Source organism: Vigna unguiculata, chromosome 9 (assembly GCF_004118075.2).
Source record: "Vigna unguiculata cultivar IT97K-499-35 chromosome 9, ASM411807v1, whole genome shotgun sequence".
Classification (NCBI taxonomy): Eukaryota; Viridiplantae; Streptophyta; class Magnoliopsida; order Fabales; family Fabaceae; genus Vigna; species Vigna unguiculata.
Window position 1 is genome coordinate 38141516 of NC_040287.1, and position 20842 is coordinate 38162357.

A 20842-nucleotide genomic window follows, 5' to 3' on the forward strand; every position below is an offset into this window, starting at 1 on the left:
TTAGGTGGCTGCTTGAAGAAAAACATAGGCAAATAAGTGGGACATAATAAAATAAATAAGTGAAGAGCTATGTTTTTTTTTTCGTAAAAATTATTACAATATAATTATCAATTTTTATTTATTATCCAAAGATACACTTTTTATGTACCACAAATTTTATTATAAGATACAACAATCAACCCTTATTACTTGCACTAGGTGGCTGCCTTAAAGAAAAATATAGGCAAATAAGTGACACATAATGAAATAAATAAGTGAAGAGCTAAGTTTTTTTTCGTCAAAATTATTAAAATATACTGATCAATTTTTATTTATTATCCAAAGGGATATACTTCTTATGTACCACAAGTTTAATTATAAGTTACAAAAATCAACCCTTATTACTTTAAATAGGTGGCTGCCTTGAAGAAAAAAATAAGCAAATAAGCTGGGCATAATAAAAAAAATAAGTGGAGAGCTACGTATTAGTTTTCCTACAATGTTTTAAAATTTATTAAACAACTTTTTTTATTATCTTAAAAAACACTTCGTATGAACAAGAAGTTTGATTATAAGTTACAAAAATCTATGCTTTTTACTTTAATTAGGTAGCTGCCTTGAGGAAAAAATAGACAAATAAGTGGGACATAATAAAAAAAATAAGAGTGGAGAGCTACGTATTAGTTTTTGTACAAAGTGTTAAAATATAATGATCAATTTTTATTTATTATCCAAAAGATGTACTTATTATGTACCACAAGTTTGATTATAAGTTACAAAAATCAACCCTGATTACTTTCACCAGGTGGCTGTCTTGAAGAAAAAAATAGGCAAATAATTGAGACATAATAAAAAAAATAAGTGGAGAGCTACGTATTAGTTTTTTTACAAAGTGTTAAAATATAATGATTAATTTTGATTTATTATCCATAGGGATATACTTATTATGTACTACAAGTTTGATTATAAGTTAAAAAAATAAACTCTTATTACTTTCACTAGGTGGCTGCTTTGAAGAAAAAAATAGGCAAATAAGTGGGACATAATAAAAAGATAAGTGGAGAGCTACGTATTAGTTTTTGTACAAAGTTTTAAAATTTACTAATCAACTTTTTTTATTATCCAAAGGCATGCACTTCTTATGTACAAGTTTGATTATAAGTTACAAAAATAAACCCTTATTATCCAAAGGATGTACTTATTATGTACCACGCTACATTTTTTTTTTTAAATTATTAAAATATAATGATCAATTTTTATTTATTATCCAAAGATACACTTCTTATGTACCACAAATTTGATTATAAGATACAACAATCAACCCTTATTACTTGCACCAAGTGGCTGCCTTGAAGAAAAAAATAGGCAAATAAGTGGCACAAAATAAATTAAATAAGTCAAGAGCTACTTTTTTTTTCGGCTAAATTATTAAAATATAATGATCAATTTTTAATTATTATCCAAAGGGATATACTTCTTATGTACCACAAGTTTAATTATAAGTTACAAAAATCAACCCTTATTACTTTCACTAGGTAGCTGCCTTGAAGAGAAATAAACAAATAAGTTTGGTATAATAAAAAAATAAGTAAAGAGCTACGTATTAGTTTTCCTACAATGTTTTAAAATTTATTAAACAATTTTTTTTATTATCTTAATGATGCACTTCTTATGTACCAGAAGTTTGATTATAAGTTATAAAAATCAACCTTTATCACTTTCACTAGCTGGCTGCCTTAAAGAAAAAAATAGGCAAATAAGTGGGACATAATAATAAAATAAGATGAAAGTTACGTATTATTTTTAGTACAAACTGTTAAAATATAATGATCAATTTTTATTTATTATCCAAAAGATACGCTTATTATGTACCACACAAGTTTAATTATAAGTTACAAAAATCAACCCTTATTACTTTCACTAGGTGGCTACCTTGAATAAACAAATAAGCAAATAAGTTGGGTATAATAAAGAAATAAGTGTAGAGCTACATGATAGTTTTCCTACAAAGTTTTAAAATTTATTAAACAATTTTTTTTATTATCTTAAGGATGCACTCCTTATGTACCACAGTTTGATTATAAGATACAACAATCAACCCTTATTAGTTGCACTAGGTAGCTGTCTTGAAGAAAAAAATAGGCAAATAAATGGGACATAATAAACAAAGAAGTGGAGAGCTACGTATTAGTTTTCGTACAAAGTTTTAAACATTATTTAACAATTACTTTTTATTATCCAAAGTCAAATAGAATCCTGGGTCTCGAACACTGATTCGATTGATGATAAAGAAAAAGAATTCTTGGTTCAGTTTTCTACCTTAACAACAGAAAAAAGGATTGATCAAATTCTTTTGAGTCTTACTCATAGTGATCTTTTATCAAAGAATAACTCTGGTTATCAAATAAGTGAACAACCGGGAGCAATTTACTTACGATACTTAGTTGACATTCAAAAAAAGTATCTAATGATTTATGAATTCAATACATCCTGTTTAGTAGAAAGACGTATATTCCTTGCTAATTATCAGACAATTACTTATTCACTTCCTATGTATTACAACTTTGATTATAAATTACAAAATTCAACCCTTATTACTTTCACTAGGTGGCTGCCTTGAAGAAAAAAATAGGCAAATAAGTTGGACATAATAAAAAAATAAGTGGAGAGCTACGAATTAGTTTTCTTGCAAAGTTTTAAAATTTATTAAAAAAAATTTATTATCTTAAGGATAGACCTCTTATGTACCACAAGTTTGATTATAAGTTAAAAAAATCAACACTTATTACTTTCACCATGTGGCTGCCTTTAAGAAAAAAAATAGGCAAATAAGTGGGACATAATAAAGAAATAAGTGGAAAGCTACGTATTAGTTTTTGTACAAAGTATTAAAATATAATGATCAATTTTTATTTATTATCCAAAGGGATGTTCTTCTTATTTACCACTACTTTGATTATAAGTTACAAAAACCAACCCTTATTACTTTCAGTAGGTGCTGCCTTGAAGAAAAAAATTGGCAAATAGGTGGGGCATAATAAACAAATAAGTGGAAAGTTAGGTATTAGTTTTTGTACAAAGTTTTAAACTTTATTATACAATTATTTTTTATTTTCCAAAGTGATGCACTTCTTATGAATTACAAGTTTGATTATAAGTTACAAAAATCAACCCTTATTACTTTAACTAGGTGGTTGCCTTGAAGAAAAAAATAGGCAAATAAGTGGAACACAATAAACAAATAATGTAGAACTACGTATTAGTTTTCCAACAAAGTTTTAAAATTTATTAAAAAAAAATTATTCTTCTAGGGATGCTTTTCTTATGTACCAAAAGTTTGATTTTAAGTTACAACAATCAACCCTTATTACTTTCACTAGGTGACTACCTTGAAGAAAACAAATTGACAAATAAGTGGGACATAATAAAAAAATAAGTGTAGAACTACATATTAGTTTTTCTACAAAGTTTTAAAATTTATTAAAAAAAAATTATTCTTCTAGAGATGCTTTTCTTATGTACCACAAGTTTGATTATAAGTTACAACAATTAATCCTTATTACTTTCACTAGGTGGCTGTCTTGAAGAAAAAAAATAGGCAAATAAGTGGGGCGTAATAAAATAATAATTGGAGAGCTATATATTAGTTTTCTTACAAAGTTTTAAACTTTATTAAACAATTATTTTTTATTATCCAAAGGGATACACTTCTTATGTATTACAAGTTTGATTATAAGTTACAAAAATCAACCTTTAGTAGGTGACTGCCTTGAAGAAAAAAAAAATACGCAAGTAAGTGGGGTATAATAAACAAATAAGTGTAGAGCAATGTATTAGTTTTCGTTCAAAGTTTTGAAATTTATTAAACATTTTTTTTATTATCCGCACTTCTTAATTACCATAAGTTTGATTATAAGTTACAAAAAATAACCCTTATTACTTTTATTAGGGGTTGCTTTGAAGAAAAAAATAGGCAAATAGGTGAGACATAATAAACAAATAAGTGAAATGATACGTATTAGTTTTCGTACAAAGTGTTAAAAAATACTAATCAATTTTTATTTATTATTCAAAGGCATGCACTTCTTATGTACCACAAGTTTCATTATAACTTACAACAATCAACCCTTATTACAGTGGCGGAACTTGGAGAAAATATTTAGGGGTGCCAAATTAGATTTGTTATATATAATTTTTTTAGTTAGAAAAAAAAAGTTTTTCATTTTTTCTCTTCATTTCCTCTTATTAAAACAAAGCACACATAATAGTAGAATTCAAAAAAATATGACTATTATTCGCTATTATATCATGCTATTATATTATGATACCAAACCATGAATATCATTTTAGATAAGCTCTTCGTACCTCATCAATTTATTGAGTGGGTATTGTCAAATTTGACGATGTTTTTCCTGGATTGCGTTCTAATAAATTTTTAAATTCATTATATATAACTCTATGAACTTTAGAGATTTGTTTTTCTTTGTGTTGAATTCTTGGTTCTCATGAAAAGTTAAACGTATATGCACTTTTTTCATCTTTATCACAAACCTTCTCCTTTAAAAAAATAATCAATTTTTTTACTCTTTATCATAATCTTTCTAATATAAATTTATCACATATCACCTATTTAGAAAAAGATAAAATTTATATTCACAAATCACAATTACCACAATGCAAAACATAACAATACTCATACCACTTTAATTAAATAAGTATAAATTCAAAACTTAAAAAAAAATTACCATAGTAAGCAGAAAACACAAAATCCTAAATTTCATAATTAAGGGTTATAATAATTTGAGAAAAAGTATAATTAGGGTTCATACAAATTTCATAAAAGAATCCCTAAAATCATAATTAGGTTTACACTAATTTGGGATAAACTTAATTTGAAGAAACATACTAAAAGAATCATAAATCTAACATACATAGATCATAATAAGATACTAACATTGTGAGAGATCATGTGAATGTATACTTCAATCTCAATCTATGTGTTTCCTAACTTTTGTTTTCCAATCTATCTCTTTGTATTTATTTCTCCTCATACACTTTCATGATAATCTCTTTTATAAATCAATATCTCCATTAAATTTTTTATTTTATCTTTTATTATAATTTCCATAATATAAACTTAATATAAATAATATATAAATATAATTTTAAAAATATATATATACATATATATATATATATATATTATATAATAAATTCCAAAAAAAATTGGGGGAGCCATGGCTCCCCTATGTCATTCAATAGTTCCGCCACTGCCTTATTACTTTCACTAAGTTGTTGCCTTGAAGAAAAAAATAGGCAAATAAGTGACATAATAAAAAAAAATAAGTGGAGAGCTACGTATTAGTTTTGGTACAAAGTGTTAAAATATAATGATCAATTTTTATTTATTATCCAACGGGTTGTACTTCTTATGTACCACCAGTTTGTTTATAAGTTACCAAAATCAACCCTTATTACTTTCACTAGGTGACTGTCTTGAAGAAAAAAATAACCAAATAAGTGGGGCATAATAAACAAATAAGTGGAGAGCTACATATTACTTTTCGTACAAAGTTTAAATAGACAAATAAGTAGGACATAATAAAAAATATAAGTGGAGAGCTACATATTAGTTTTCGTACAAAGTGTTAAAATATACTGATCAATTTTTATTTATTATCCAAATGGATGCACTTTTTATGTACCACAAGTTTGATTATAAGTTACAAAAATCAACCCTTGTTACTTTGACTAGGTGGCTCCGTTGAGAAAAAAAATAGGCAAATAAGTGGGGCGTAATAAACAAATAAGTGGAGAGCTACATATTAGTTTCGTACAAAGTTTTAAACTTTATTAAACAATTATTTTTTATTATCCAAAGGGATACACTTCTTATGTACTACAAGTTTGATTATAAGTTATAAAAATCAACCTTTATTACTTTCAGTAGGTGACTGCCTTGAAGAAAAAAATAGACAAATAAGTGAGACATAATAAACAAATAAGTGTAGAGCAACGTATTAGTTTTCGTTCAAAGTTTTGAAATTTATTAAACATTTTTTTTATTATCCGCACTTCTTATGTACCATAAGTTTGATTATAAGTTACAAAAAATAACCCTTATTACTTTGATTAGGAGCTGCTTTAAAGAAAAAAAATAGGCAAATAAGTGAGACATAATAAACAAATAAGTGAAGTGATACCTATTAGTTTTTGTACAAAGTGTTAAAATATACTAATCAATTTTTATTTATTATTCAAATGCATATGCACTTCTTATGTACCACAAGTTTGATTATAACTTACTACAATCAACCATTATTACTTTCACTAAGTTGCTGCCTTGAAGAAAAAATAGGCAAATAAGTGGGACATAATAAAAAAAATAAGTGGAGAGCTACGTATTAGTTTTGGTACAAAGTGTTAAAATATAATGATCAATTTTTATTTATTATCCAACGGGATGTACTTCTTATGTACCACCAGTTTGTTTATAAGTTACCAAAATCAACCCTTATTACTTTCACTAGGTGACTGCCTTGAAGAAAAAAATAGGCAAATAAGTGGGGCATAATAAAAAAATAAGTGGAGAGTTACGTATTACTTTTCGTACAAAGTTTAAATAGACAAATAAGTAGGACATAATAAAAAAATAAGTGGAGAGCTACATATTAGTTTTCATACAAAGTGTTAAAATATACTGATCAATTTTTATTTATTATCCAAAGGGATGCACTTTTTATGTACCACAAGTTTGATTATAAGTTACAAAAATCAACCCTTATTACTTTGACTAGGTGGGTCCGTTGAAGAAAAAAATAGGCAAATAAGTGGAGCGTAATAAACAAATAAGTGGAGAGCTACATATTAGTTTTCGTACAAAGTTTTAAACTTTACTAAACAATTATTTTTTATTATCCAAAGGGATACACTTATTATGTACTACAAGTTTGATTATAAGTTACAAAAATCAACCTTTATTACTTTCACTAGGTGACTGTCTTGAAGATAAAAATAGGCAAATAAGTGTAGAACAACGTATTAGTTTTGTTCAAAGTTTTAAAATTTATTAAACATTTTTTTTATTATCCACACTTCTTATGTACCATTATGTACCATAAGTTTGATTATAAGTTACAAAAAATAACATTTATTACTTTTATTAGGTGACTGCTTTGAAGAAAAAAATAGGCAAATAGGTGGGACATATTAAACAAATAAGTGAAGTGATACGTATTAGTTTCCATACAAAGTGTTAAAATATACTAATCAATTTTTATTTATTATTCAAAGGCATGCACCACAAGTTTGATTATAAGTTACAACAATCAACCCTTATTACTTTCACTAAGTGGCTGCCTTGAAGAAAAAAATAGGCAAATAAGTGGGACATAATAAAAAAAATAAGTGGAAAGCTACATATTAGTTTTCGTAGAAAGTGTTAAAATATACTGATCAATTTTTATTTATTATCCAAAGGAATGCACTTCTTATCACAAGTTTGATTATAAGTTACAAAAATCAACACTTATTACTTTCACTAGGTGACTGCCTTGAAGAAAAAAATAGGCAAATAAGTGGGGCATAATAAACAAATAAGTGGAGAGCTACATATTAGTTTTCGTACAAAATTTTAAACTTTATTAAACAATTGTTTTTTATTATCCAAAGGGATACACTTCTTATGTATTACAAGTTTGATTATAAGTTACAAAAATTAACCTTTATTACTTTAACTAGGTGGCTCCCTTAAAGAAAAAAATAGGCAAATAAGTGGAGCATAATAAACAAATAAGTGTTGAGCAACGTATTAGTTTTCGTTCAAAGTTTTAAAATTTATTAAACAATTTTTTTTTATTATCCGCACTTCTTATGTATCATAAGTTTTATAAGTTACAAAAAATAACCCTTATTACTTTCATTAGGTGGCTGCTTTGAAGAAAAAAATAGGCAAATAAGTGGGGCATAATAAAATAATAAGATGAGAGCTATCTATTACTGTTTTTATTATCGAAAGGGATGCACTTCTTATGTACCACAATTTTGATTATAAGATACAAAGATCAACCCTTATTACTTGCACTAAGTGGCAAAAATAGGCAAATAAGTGGGACATAATAAACAAATATGTGGAGACCTACGTATTAGTTTTCGTACAAAGTGTTAGAATGTACTGATCAATTTTTATTTATTATCCAAAGGGATCACTTCTTATGTATCACAAGTTTGATTATAAGTTACAAAAATTAACCCTTATTACTTTCACTAGGTGGCTGCCTTGAAGAAAAAAATAGACAAATAAGTAAGGCATAATAAAATAATAAGTGGAAAGCTACGTATTAGTACAAAGTTTAAATAGGCAAATAAGTGAGACATAATAAAAAAATAAGTTGAGAGCTACGTATTAGTTTTGGTACAAAGTGTTAAAATATACTAATCAATTTTTATTTATTATCCAAAAGGATGTATTTCTTGTGTCCACAAGTTTGATTATAAATTACAAAAATGAATCCTAGTGCATGTTGGATCATTTCTTCTCGATTTCAAAACATTCACACTCCCATACTCGTTAATAAATTAAATTAGTGTAAGTTGAGTAACACATATGGATTAATGTTGTGTGCAAATAGTTAATGACTTGACAGAAAAACAAGTCTCCTTTGGAGTAAAACAAATCGCATCCAATTTTATTCATAATGTTAATCAACATTTACGGTCTCTCTTATTGTTTCTAGGAGCGCAAAAACATAATATACTACAAGTGAAAAAATAAAATAAAAAGTATAATATATTAAAAATATGAAGAACAAAAATTATTGTAAGATTAAATTTCTTCCCATGAAAGAAATTATGTGGGTGGAAATGGTGTATCTGAGTATGAATATTCATTATAGATTATATTTTAATATAATTTAGTATTTTTTTAAAATATAATTATGTTTTTCATTATAATAAAATATGAAAATAATAAATAAAAATAATTATTTTAATAGTTTGCAAATAAGTTTCTTAAACAAAAACTATTTTCTTGTAAATGTTTTAATAAATTTGTAAGAAAAATATTATGTAATATAAAAAATTATAGTAATAATTCAAGGAAAAATGTGTCATAAAAGGATGCAAATTTGTGCGAGAAGGATTTTATCTAGAAAAATGATAGGTTCACAGTTTTGTTTGAAGTAAAAAAGAAAAAAAAAAACATGCGTTCACGATTTTGTCTACCAAAATTGAATGAACACAACTTTGTATAGAAAAATTGTACTTTCGCGATTTTGTTCAAAAAAAGTTGTAGTTCATAATTTTTCTGAGAAAAAAATGTACATTCACAATTTTTGTATATAAAAATTATTTATTTGTAATTTTGTCTACAAAAATTGTATGTTCATAATTTTGTCAAGGAAAAATGTACATTTACAACTTTTATCTACAAAAATTGTACAAGAAGTCATGTCTTTTCTAGTTTTGTTTGTCTCTTAGACAATTAAGTTTGTCATGTTTGTGATTAGAAATGTCGTTACTCCCAAATTATAAATGGCGTATAAAATATGTCAAGCAACTTCTTCTTAATGTTTATAGGATGTATGTTACCATAATTAACGAATCAGTCACCATTGGCCATTAGGTTATGTAGCAATTGTAAATATAAGTATTCTTTTGAACATCATGAGAGATCACCACATTGTCCATGATATAAAAACCAATCTACCTTCCTAATTTAAAATTGTCTATGATAAAAGAATAAACTAATCTAATTTCAAGTATTCCAACCTGTCAAAAACAAATCAAAACAATAAAATCAAATAGTGAAAAATCATAATCAACATCTAATCGCACCAATCAAATTAGAAATACACTCAAGATCGATCAAGATCGATAAGACTTCCATCAAGGTTTGTAATGTGACCAAGGTATATGTGGGGTAAAAAGAGAGAAAAATCAAGACTAAAATCAAAGGGAATTAATATACACCTATACCTAGGTGGAAAACCTGGAATTCAAGTGCACTTTTGGAAACAACATAACATCAAAATTTTCAATCAAGGCTTGTAGAAAGATAGCCGATAATTCCATTTTCCTAAGGTGACAAAGAGTGGGCCCAACATAGAACCCCATACAATCTAACGAGCACACGTAGCCACATAAGACTTGGTTTTCTCATGGGAAGTTTCAAAGCTATCTAGTGTGGTAGGACTTTCTTTGATGGATCATGTAGGTTTGAGTCTTTCATTCGGGCCATCTTGGTGGGGCACCTGTGGGCCAATGTGTATAAGTTTGGGTTGTCTCAACGTGACTCATTTGACGACTTAGTACATGGAAGTCACGACTCTTTATCGGCATTGAATATCAAATCTTTTCCATGTAAGCTGATTGTACAAAGTTTGTTTGTTCATTTGAGTATTGTGGATTGCAAATTTATCTTCACCTTTTGTTTTCTAAGTTGATTTTTATGTTCTCTTTCCGATGATCATGAATAGATGAGTCTGCAGGTAAACGTGATGTTAGGCATTTTATCTGGTATGAGAGTCAAGATATAATAGTTATGTATAAGTAAATTTTTTATATAATGTGTATTAGCAGTCTTCATTTATGAACTGATTTTTTTGTTACAAACTATAATAATAATTTATATTTTGTCTATTTATGAGAATTGTCTGATTGCTTAATATTAGAAATGTACGTTCTTTACAAATACATTTATTCGAATGTTGAGATGTTACATTAGAAACCAAAATTAGTTGTGCAAAACATTTTTGGAGTAAGAATACAAGACAATAAAAATTTGAAGCCTATAAATTAAATTTAACATAATTATTCTTAGATTTGAAAATTATGAAATGAATTATTTCTTAAAATGAAAACTTCTTCCTTATCAAGATGCTATCAAAATATAAAACAAATTTTTAATTTATCCTTTTTTTTAATTAAGATTTTTCTTTTGCAATAACGACCCGGGCAGGTTTATGTAAACGAGTGACATCTGTATATGAATTAATATTAATATATATCATAGTTTGTTCATTTAAAACGATAATAAAATATCTGTTACCAATGTAGATGAATTGAGTTTCGAACATGGTTGACGCCGTAATCCTCTCAAGAATTGCACATGCCATGTTTCTCTAGGGCGCAAAGAAATTGATGATATAAGGATTTTAATTTTTCCATGTCTTTTACCGGTTGCATTCATTTTTTACCCTCAAAGAATTTTAAGAGATAATTTATTTATATAGAGTATTTTAATTTTAAAAAATAATTATGTTATTTGGATAAAAAATAAAAAATAAAATAAATTTTGTAGTAGTAACTGAATTAGTTAAAAATACAGTTAGACAGTTACACTTTCTGATCTTACCTAAAAATTAATAATTTAAATTTTATATATTTTTTAATTCACCTGTTCTCAATACGTATTTTCTTATTACATCAATTTTAGATGAGTGGATAATGAATTTCATTAAGAATTAAATATTGTTGGAATAACTATTTTTTTACTAATGTTGATTATAATTTTGTTAATACATTATATATTTTATTTAAACTATTAAAATTATTTTTATTGTGATAAATTATTATTATTAGGTTAAATTATTCATTTGGTCCCAATTTTTGTATGTAAATTTGAATTTGGTCCCTCAATTTTTAAAAGTGTTAACTAGGTCCGTAATTGTGATAATTTGTTCCAATGAAGCCCCTTCCGTTAAAATGGCAGAAACGGTGTTAAGAGCACAATGACGTGGGAATGTTAGACTGAAACGTGTCATCATGTCATTTATATTTAAATGCATTGAAAAACAATTAAGAATTGCAATATATAAGTGATTTACTTTTTCTCCGTGATGACGGTGTGTTTGGGGACTCTCATTCCACTACAACCTTTAGGTCACTGCAATAAATTCAAACTTGCTCAATTCAATTTCAATGCAAACAAAACTTTTGAAACAAAAGATTATTGTGCATTTATATATTGAAATTAGTTAGGTTAAGAAATTAACCAGTAGAAAAAGGCATGGCTGACCTAGAAGGAGGAGGTGAGGAACCAAGTGCTTCAAGTGGTTTCTTTTGGGTAGCAACAGACTTTTTAAGGGATGGCCTTGCAGCAATTCTAGAAGCATTTGATGGAATCTGAGAGCTTAGCTGATTAATTTCAGAAGCAGACTTAAGAAATTAAACTGAGATCGCAATTCCACTAAGAACACTATGATTTCAGTTGTTCGAACGCCAACTTTCCAGCAATGTGATCCCACACCCTCACGATTCTTCTGCAAACCCCTCCTTCCTCCAATTTCGACCACGAACACAAACCCTATAATAAACTCCAATTTGAAGCCTAACATAGACGCTCATCATGTTTTCTTACATATTAAATGCACACCATTTTTCGTTTTTTCAAAATTAATTATTTATTACAACATTTAATGTGCCACTTTACTGTTCAGTTCCGTTTAACATGCCCCACGTCATTGTGCTCTTAACGTCGTTTCTGTCATTTTAACGGAAGGGACTTCATTGAAACAAATTATCAAAATTAGGGACCTAGTTAACACTTTTAAAAATTGAGGGACCAAATTCAAATTTACATACGAAAATTGAGACCAAATGAATAATTTAACCTTATTATTATTATTTCTCAATAAACATCGTGTTATTCAATATTAAAGAAAATATTTTTTAACATATATAAATTAGATTTTTTTATTAACATCTGTAATAATTATTTTTTTTATCAAAGTATTCAGAAATTATTTTTTTTCATCACCTTATTAGTTTGTTAGTATTTTTTTTTTCAAATATTAACTTCGAAAATTTTAGATTTTTTTTACTAATGTCAATTAGAAAACATTTTAGCTGACATTGATGAACAAGACAATTAATTAAAAAATTAACTAAAAACATAATAAAAACTTATGTCAATTTAATTCACTGTAATAAAAATAATTTCAGCTAACATCACTAAAAAAATTCTGTCAACATCGCTAAAAGATATCATCAATAATAGTTTTTTTTAATTATCAATAATCGTTTGACATTTACTTTTTTTATATTTAATAATAATTGAAATATATAATTTAAAAAAATTAAAATTCAACACATTTAAAATTAACTTATACAAACAAAAGATCTAAATATAACAAAGATCCATTCACATTCCATATGCTTGGACTAGTAATAACTGTGAAATTCCTTACCTAAAGGTAAAGATTCAAGGTAGCATTTGAAAACTGCAAACTCCAGAAGTTTATAATATTACATACTATGAAGGACATTGAAGAGCATGTGATATTGAACAGCTTTTGTCTGCAACCTACACCAGAAAATATCCGAGAATCAGTTCATATTTAAATGTGAAAAAAGAAAGTCAGAATGAATGGCATATTTGCTATTTCACAAATGTGAAAAAAGAAAGTCAGAATGAATGGCATATTTGCTATTTCACAAACCTTGGTGCCTTTTCATAACAAAACATGCATATAAGGCCACAATAAGTTCCTTCTCTTCTGCTACAAGCTATTCTCTGGATTTTCTCTCTTTCTCTTCTAAAGATTTATCAGTTTCAGAGTTCAGCTAACATGGGAAAGCTCCCGTTTCTTTTGGCGCTCTTCTGCTGCTTCCATGGTGTTGCCTTCTCCTACGGGGATGGTAAGCTATACAAAACACAAATATTTTGATTAGATTCATTACAACAATGTGTTAAATATATTAGGAATCCAACCGTGAGTCTAAGTCTCACGTTGGTTAGAAATGATAAAGTAGAACATCATATAAAAATACAGACCCATAAACTCATTGTCTTAAGGTTTTAGGCTGAGAGTGGTGTCAATGTCTTATGTGGTTGCATTCAGGTCTCATTTGTGTTGTATCTCCCTAATAAAACTCTCTTTGTAAGCCTAACAAGTGTTATGAGAACCGAACACTATATAAGGATAAAGATCCATAAATCCATTGTTATAAAGACCCATAAATCCATTGTCTTGAGATTTTGAATTGAAAGTGATGTCAATACCTTATGTAGTTGGACTCAGGTTTCATTGGTATTGTATTTCTCCTATCAAACTTCCTCTATAAACTTAACAAAATATATTACTAATGGTTGCAGAATCAGTAGTAAACGGAGAATTTGAGCTGGGCCCAAAGGCTGGGGACATGAAGGGCACCGTGGTGACCGGGGGAGCCCACGCCATACCTGGGTGGGAGATCTCTGGCTTGGTTGAGTACATAAAATCAGGGCAGAAGCAAGATGACATGTTGCTTGTGGTGCCAAATGGAGCTTATGCGGTGAGACTCGGCAACGAGGCCTCTATTAAGCAAAAGATAAAAGTGGTGAAGGGAATGTTCTATTCTATCACGTTCGTGGTGGCACGCACTTGTGCACAAGAGGAAAAGCTCAACGTGTCTGTGGCTCCAGACTGGGTGGTTCGCCCAATGCAAACTGTGTACGGTGGAAATGGTTGGGATGCTTATGCATGGTCCTTCCAAGCAGATTACGCTCTCTCAGACATGGTTTTTCATAACCCAGGGAAAGAAGACGATCCTGCTTGTGGACCAATCATTGATTCTATTGCTGTTCATGCTCTCTACCCTCCTAGACTAACTACCAGTATGTCCACACTCAATCACTCACACTATTCAAATTCTAAGTTTGTGTTATGAGTTCTAATTTCAAAAATATAACATGTTTTCTTACACCCAACAGAGAACGTACTGAAGAATGGTGGGTTTGAAGAAGGACCATATGTGTTCCCGAACATATCATCGGGTGTGCTTATCCCACCCAAAATTGTCGACGTCAGTGACCATTCTCCCCTACCGGGATGGGTGGTGGAGTCCCTAAAAGCTGTTAAATACATAGACTCGGAGCATTTCTCCTGAAGGAAAAAGAGCCGTGCAGCTGATAGGAGGAAAAGAAAGTGCGATTGCACAAGTGGCTAGAACCGTTCCTGGGAAAACGTACGTTCTCTCTTTTGCTGTGGGAGATGCTGGTGATTCCTGCGTAGGGTCATTGGGTGTTGAAGCGTATGCAGGGAAAGAGAGTGTGAAGGTGCCTTACGAGTCCAAAGGCAAAGGTGGATTTAAGCGTGCAAGTTTAAAGTTTGTGGCTCGTGGTGTAAGAACGCATATTGTGTTCCTTAGCACCTTCTATACCGTGAGAAGTGATGACCTCGCTTCGCTGTGTGGACCTGTGATCGATGATGTAACCTTGATCAGTCTTCGTAAACCACATTTGAGAATTTGATAAACCGGCTTATGTGTATCAAATGCAGAATGAAGTTATATGAGTTATATGAAATAGAAGACAATTTGTGTCATAACTTGTCATGATCACAGATTGTGAATGTCAATAACTTTAATTCATGTTGATAAGTGACTTTCTTCATTGTTGAGTTCATTTGCTACATACACTTTGTATTTCCTTTAACCATTAATTGAATTATTTGGTGTCATCATGCCTAATTTTGTGGGTTTTAATTGATTACTAATTTGATCGATTACAAACTTTGTAAATAATAATAGGGTTGGTTTTTCATTGCGCAAAATCTTTGAAAAGGATAACCATTTAGTGCATTTCTCCTAAGCATATCTTTGAAAACATTTGAAAGTTCTCAAGTTTAATTTTTTAAACCCAAAACCATTTGAAAGTTATCAAGTTTAATCACTATGGAAGGAATTTGACCGCGGTTATTTTGACCTTTTGGCTTCGGTTTTACACTCGAGGCATATACTGACGAGGTAAAAAAGATATGTTTATCCCTCGGTTATAAACCGAGGCATATGCGAGGGTTACTGCCTCGGTTCTGGAAGGAACCGATGCCTAATGCCATACGGCTCGTCAGGCTCGTTTGGGTCGTTGGGCCTGTCTGAATCATTGGGTCTGTTCGGATCGTCGGGCCCGCCCAGGTCATCGGCCTGTTCGAATCATTGGGCCCGTCTGGGTCGTAGGACCTATCTGGCTCGTCGGGCTCGTTCGGGTTGTTGGGCCCGTTTGGGTCATCGGGCTCGTCCGTGTTGTCGGGCATGTCCGAGTTGTCAAGCCCGTCCTGGTCGTCGGGCCCATCTTGGTCGTCGAGCCCGTCCTTGTCATTGGGCTCGTCCGAGTCGTCAAGCCCGTCCGGGTTATCAGGCTTGTTCGGGTCGCTTGATTTGATTTTTGACTATAGCTTAATGTAGTATTATTTGGGGGGCTAACCCACCTTAGCCCTAGCCCTAACCCACTAGAAAGGGGGCTTTGGGGGTTGGGGCTTTTTTTTGGCCCCCTCATTTGGGGGCCCCCTAAAAGGGGGCTTTATGAAGAGTGGGTCAGGGCTGGCCCATGGGCTAGGGGCCAAATTGACACCTCTACCTAATGGGTATCACGAATTTAAAAAAAAAAAAAATTCTGACGCACCCTCCCTCTCTGAAGTTATGGTTTCCTTTCACCGACTCTGGTGCCGCACACCACGTCGGCAATCTCAGCACCATCCTCGTCGCTTAAATCCTACGCCGCATCGAAACTAACGCGAAGAAGACGAACAGTGGCGCGATTTCTTTTTAACCCTAAGAAGACTTTGTCTTGGTTGATTTTAAACCGAGACATAAACATCTATATGCCTCGGTTACATTCAACCCGAGGCATATTCCACTCGAAAAGCAATCAAATATGTCTCGGTTATAAGAGACCCGAGGCATAAACATCTATCTGCTTCGGTTATAGGAGATCCGAGGCATAAACATTTATCTGCCTCGGTTAGATTTGACCCGAGGCATAAAAGTCTGTCACCTGTTTAAAAATATCAAAACAGCGGAAAAAATAAAAATTTTAGGGAGTTTATGCCTCGATTGTACAACCGAGACATAAAAATTTGAAAAAATTACAAAAATGTCACCGCATCTTCTTATATTTTGTTTGTGCATGAACCTATATATATTGGACGCTGTAAAAAGTTTATTCTGGAGTGAATTTTTTCCTCCCCATACCAATTAGTAGAACATGAACAATAAATGAAGTGATGTTTTTCTTACAATTGTTGTTACCAAAGTGTGTTATAGGATTGGAAGGCAATGCAAATATCCAAAACGAGATAGATCGATAACTATCCAAAATTATATTTTAATTAAATTTTGACAATAACACTTTCATAGGATGAAAACAGAGTTTGGTTTAATTTAAGAAGAGAAAAGAAAAATTCGATATGACTTGAAAAAAAACTTCTGTACAAATTTGTCAAAAAAAAAATAAAATTGTGAAAGTATTAGAGTCTGATATATATACAACTGAGTGACCTCTTATTTATAATCCTGAAAACAACATTACAAAAATAACTTCTTTCGCATCTTTGTCCAAGACCCACAACTAATGTATAAAAGGACAATAATATTTTTTAACAATAAAATAATTGATACATTCATTTGATATTATTTTTTTTTCTTTAAAGATATAAAAATGCAATTTTTATTAATATTTTATCTTTGATGTAAGGATAAAAATAATTAAAAAGTGAACTTTTTTGTATTTAGAAAAAAAAATATTAAAAGATAATAAATGAGTGTATGTTGTCCTGTAGAAAATTATTTTCCTACCATATAAGCTGTCAAATGAATGTCATAAGACAAATTATTTGACTAAAATAATTTTCTTTAGATATTTTTTTTTCCATTTGCATATTAATTAAATATTAATTTTTAAATATTTATTCAGATAATTAAACATTGTATTATATATTATTATAATAATACCAATTTCAAAAATATTTTGCTACTACCTTTTTTCAAAAAACTTTACACACTTTTTAGAGACTAATCAATTTATAAGATAAGATAAAGAAAAACCTTTTTTTTCTTAATCAAATCATTATCCATTTCTCATGTTTTAAATCTAACAATGTTTCAAAATTCATAAACTTTAATAATTTATTAAAAAAAGAGAAAGTGAAGATCACAATCTATAAATCATGTCATTTATATAGATGATAAATTATGATCGTGAACAATTTGTTTGAACTAATCCTTGTAATAAGGATGAATGAGGTTTTAAAGCTTTTTGAATAGATTAGAAATATATCTCGAAACAATATTCAAATTTTGAAATGGCTTAACACATTGTTGGTTGAGTTTAATTGAAGGTAATACTTGTTATTTTAATAATGTTGAAATGTTCAATCGAGTTTAATTTTTTCTGTTAATTTTTATAAAGTAGTTTATGCAGTTGTTATTTTACCCTATTAACATGCTGAGTTGTATGATGAACTTAAAGTTATTAATATTATTGTTTGTTTTATATAATAAATAAATAAATATGAAGAAGCAGGGGTTGGATAGGCAGTGGCAGTAAGTAGGATAACGTGCAAAAGCAGTTGTGGGGGTGGTGATTTGAAATTTGAAAATGAGATTGAATCTGTAATTTAATCCAAGGGTGGAGAATGCTGCGTCATGTTGACGCTGGAAGAGAAGCTCTTACATCTACCTATAAATAAGCTTGAAAACCCTTGCCCTTATAAAAACCCTTGCTCCGTCTCTCTTCTCGAACTCCTTCTCCTCACTGCTTCAAAACGACGCAGTTCTACTGTCCACACCAACAAACCCTCTCTCCGTTATGGTATGATGCTATGTTTTCAAAATCACTTGTTTTTTAAATTTTCCTGTAGAATCTTGATTCAAATTGGATCTGTCATTTCTAGGCTTTGCCCAATCAGCAAACTGTGGATTACCCAAGTTTCAAACTCGTAATCGTTGGTGACGGTGGCACAGGTCAGCTTTTCTTCTTTTTTTCTCACTTATTAGGGTTTGCGTTATTTCGCAATCGGTATTGTCTGTCAGGTTTTTGGTGTTCTTTTGTAATGATCTTGGTTCTTTCTACAATAAACAATTTCGGTATCGACTTATTCATCGACTTATTCATTACTGAAAGTTTTCGTCTTTATTTACAGGAAAGACAACGTTCGTGAAAAGGCATCTCACCGGTGAATTTGAAAAGAAATACGAACGTGACAATCTTTTTCCTTATCATTTATTCTGTGGCTATTGATTTGTGCTTGTATGCGATTATCTCATTTGTTGTCATGGTTTTGTCCCAAACAGCGACTATTGGAGTGGAGGTTCACCCGTTGGATTTTTTCACTAACTGTGGAAAGATTCGCTTCTACTGTTGGGATACTGCAGGGCAAGAGAAGTTTGGTGGTCTCAGGGATGGATATTAGTAAGTTCCTTTTTGGTTTCTGCGTGAACTATTGGCAACAAGAACAGTAGACTCTTTGGAATTCATTATGGCATGTGCGACTTTGTTATTTCGACGTTTACTTGTATGTGATGTGTGTGATTATCTGCACTCAAGGGGGGAAATGTGATTTTTATATTCAATGTTTAATTTGTTTACTTGGAAATGTCCATGTAATCTTTTATTCTACCGTGATATAAAACTCCTAAGCTTTTCTCTCTGTGTATGTTGATCACTCTATGTGCTTTTAACACGGTTCCTTATATTCTTTATATTGCAGCATTCATGGGCAATGTGCGATTATCATGTTTGATGTTACTGCCCGATTAACATACAAAAATGTGCCTACTTGGCATCGTGATCTTTGCAGGTTCGTAAATGAAGACCTCTAAACCATTTTGAATATGTTGTCTCTAATTGTTTTGGGAATTGTGTTGTTTATTTGACACCTTGGGCAATTTCTGCCTAAATGATTTTTCAGGGTATGTGAAAACATCCCAATTGTTCTTTGCGGTAACAAGGTTGATGTCAAGAACAGGCAAGTGAAGGCAAAACAGGTTACTTTCCACAGGAAGAAGAACTTACAGTACTATGAGATCTCAGCAAAGAGTAACTACAACTTTGAGAAGCCATTTTTGTATCTTGCTCGTAAACTTGCAGGGTAGAGCCACTGAACTTTCATTTTATAATTTCTATTGATTTACATTTAAAAATGCGTAATAACTTATATTTTGCGACTGTCATTTTTGCAGTGATCCTAACTTGCACTTCGTAGAATCTCCTGCACTTGCTCCACCAGAAGTTCAAATTGATTTAGCTGCACAGCAACAGTAAGTCAATCTGTCATGACCTATATCGTTTTTCCGATTCCATCACACTTTTATTTGATTGATGTTTTATGGTTGCCAATTTGCGTGGAGTTGAAAATGCTTTATCAAAGTGGGATTGTAAAAAGTGAGTAGAATTGTAGGAAAGAGTCACTCCCATAATGTTAAGTTCAATTAATCATGGGTCATGGGAACTGTTTTGTTTCGCATACTCCTTCTCTGTCAACATTAACATCCAAACAAAGTAAAATAATTTAAGCTCAATGTCGTTCTTATATTTTTAATTCCACAAATGCATTGCTTGATTCATGAAGGTCTCTGTAACATATTGTTGTTCTCATTTGATATGATATGATTGTTTCTTTCATCTTAAATTTCCTAAATTTATGTATTGGTGACTTTTGCAGGCATGAAGCTGAGCTTGCTGCAGCTGCCAGTCAGCCCCTTCCTGATGATGACGATGACGCTTTTGAGTAGAGAACAAACTAGTGTAGTGTGTTCATGGAATGTCATCCTTATTGTCGGTTTTCTATGCTACTGAAGTGATTTGGGGTTGTATTACATTTTTGGATTTGAATTCGATATCTGAATTCAGTTATTATCCGAGATCGGTTGCTTAAATTTAATGTCTTTTACTATATTGTGGGTGTTAGAAAGATGTGGATTGATTGTTTCAGACAATTTTGTCTTTTTAATTAATATACGAGGCTGTATGCGATCCCATTTGTTGTCATCCAACAAGAGTGAACAAAGTGGTTGCTTTTCAAATCACATTTATTTGAACTTAAAACTAATTTGCTTTGTAGTGGTGGTACATTGGTCCCTAATATTAATTTCATTTATAGCAGTA

General features: G+C 30.4%; 1 protein-coding gene and 1 pseudogene across 1 annotated transcript; both read left to right on the forward strand.

The window, feature by feature from the left end:
- The first annotated feature begins 13451 nt into the window (after positions 1–13451).
- On the forward strand, positions 13452–15419 carry LOC114164347 (annotated as a pseudogene).
- A 2938-nt stretch (positions 15420–18357) lies between these two features.
- LOC114162159 (GTP-binding nuclear protein Ran-3) lies at positions 18358–20725 on the forward strand. The gene is made up of 8 exons (XM_028045950.1): positions 18358–18547; positions 18630–18699; positions 18879–18935; positions 19030–19147; positions 19446–19535; positions 19647–19826; positions 19918–19995; positions 20400–20725. Exons 1-8 carry the CDS (start codon positions 18545–18547, stop codon positions 20467–20469), a joined length of 666 nt encoding a protein of 221 aa, XP_027901751.1. The 5' UTR covers positions 18358–18544; the 3' UTR covers positions 20470–20725.
- The last annotated feature ends 117 nt before the right edge of the window (positions 20726–20842 follow it).

Coding starts and splice junctions, on each gene's coding strand:
- LOC114162159 (XM_028045950.1), top strand. Junction 18,700..18,878: donor CGTTGGTGACGGTGGCACAG/GTCAGCTTTTCT, acceptor CTTTATTTACAG/GAAAGACAACGTTCGTGAAA. Junction 19,148..19,445: donor GGTCTCAGGGATGGATATTA/GTAAGTTCCTTT, acceptor TTTATATTGCAG/CATTCATGGGCAATGTGCGA.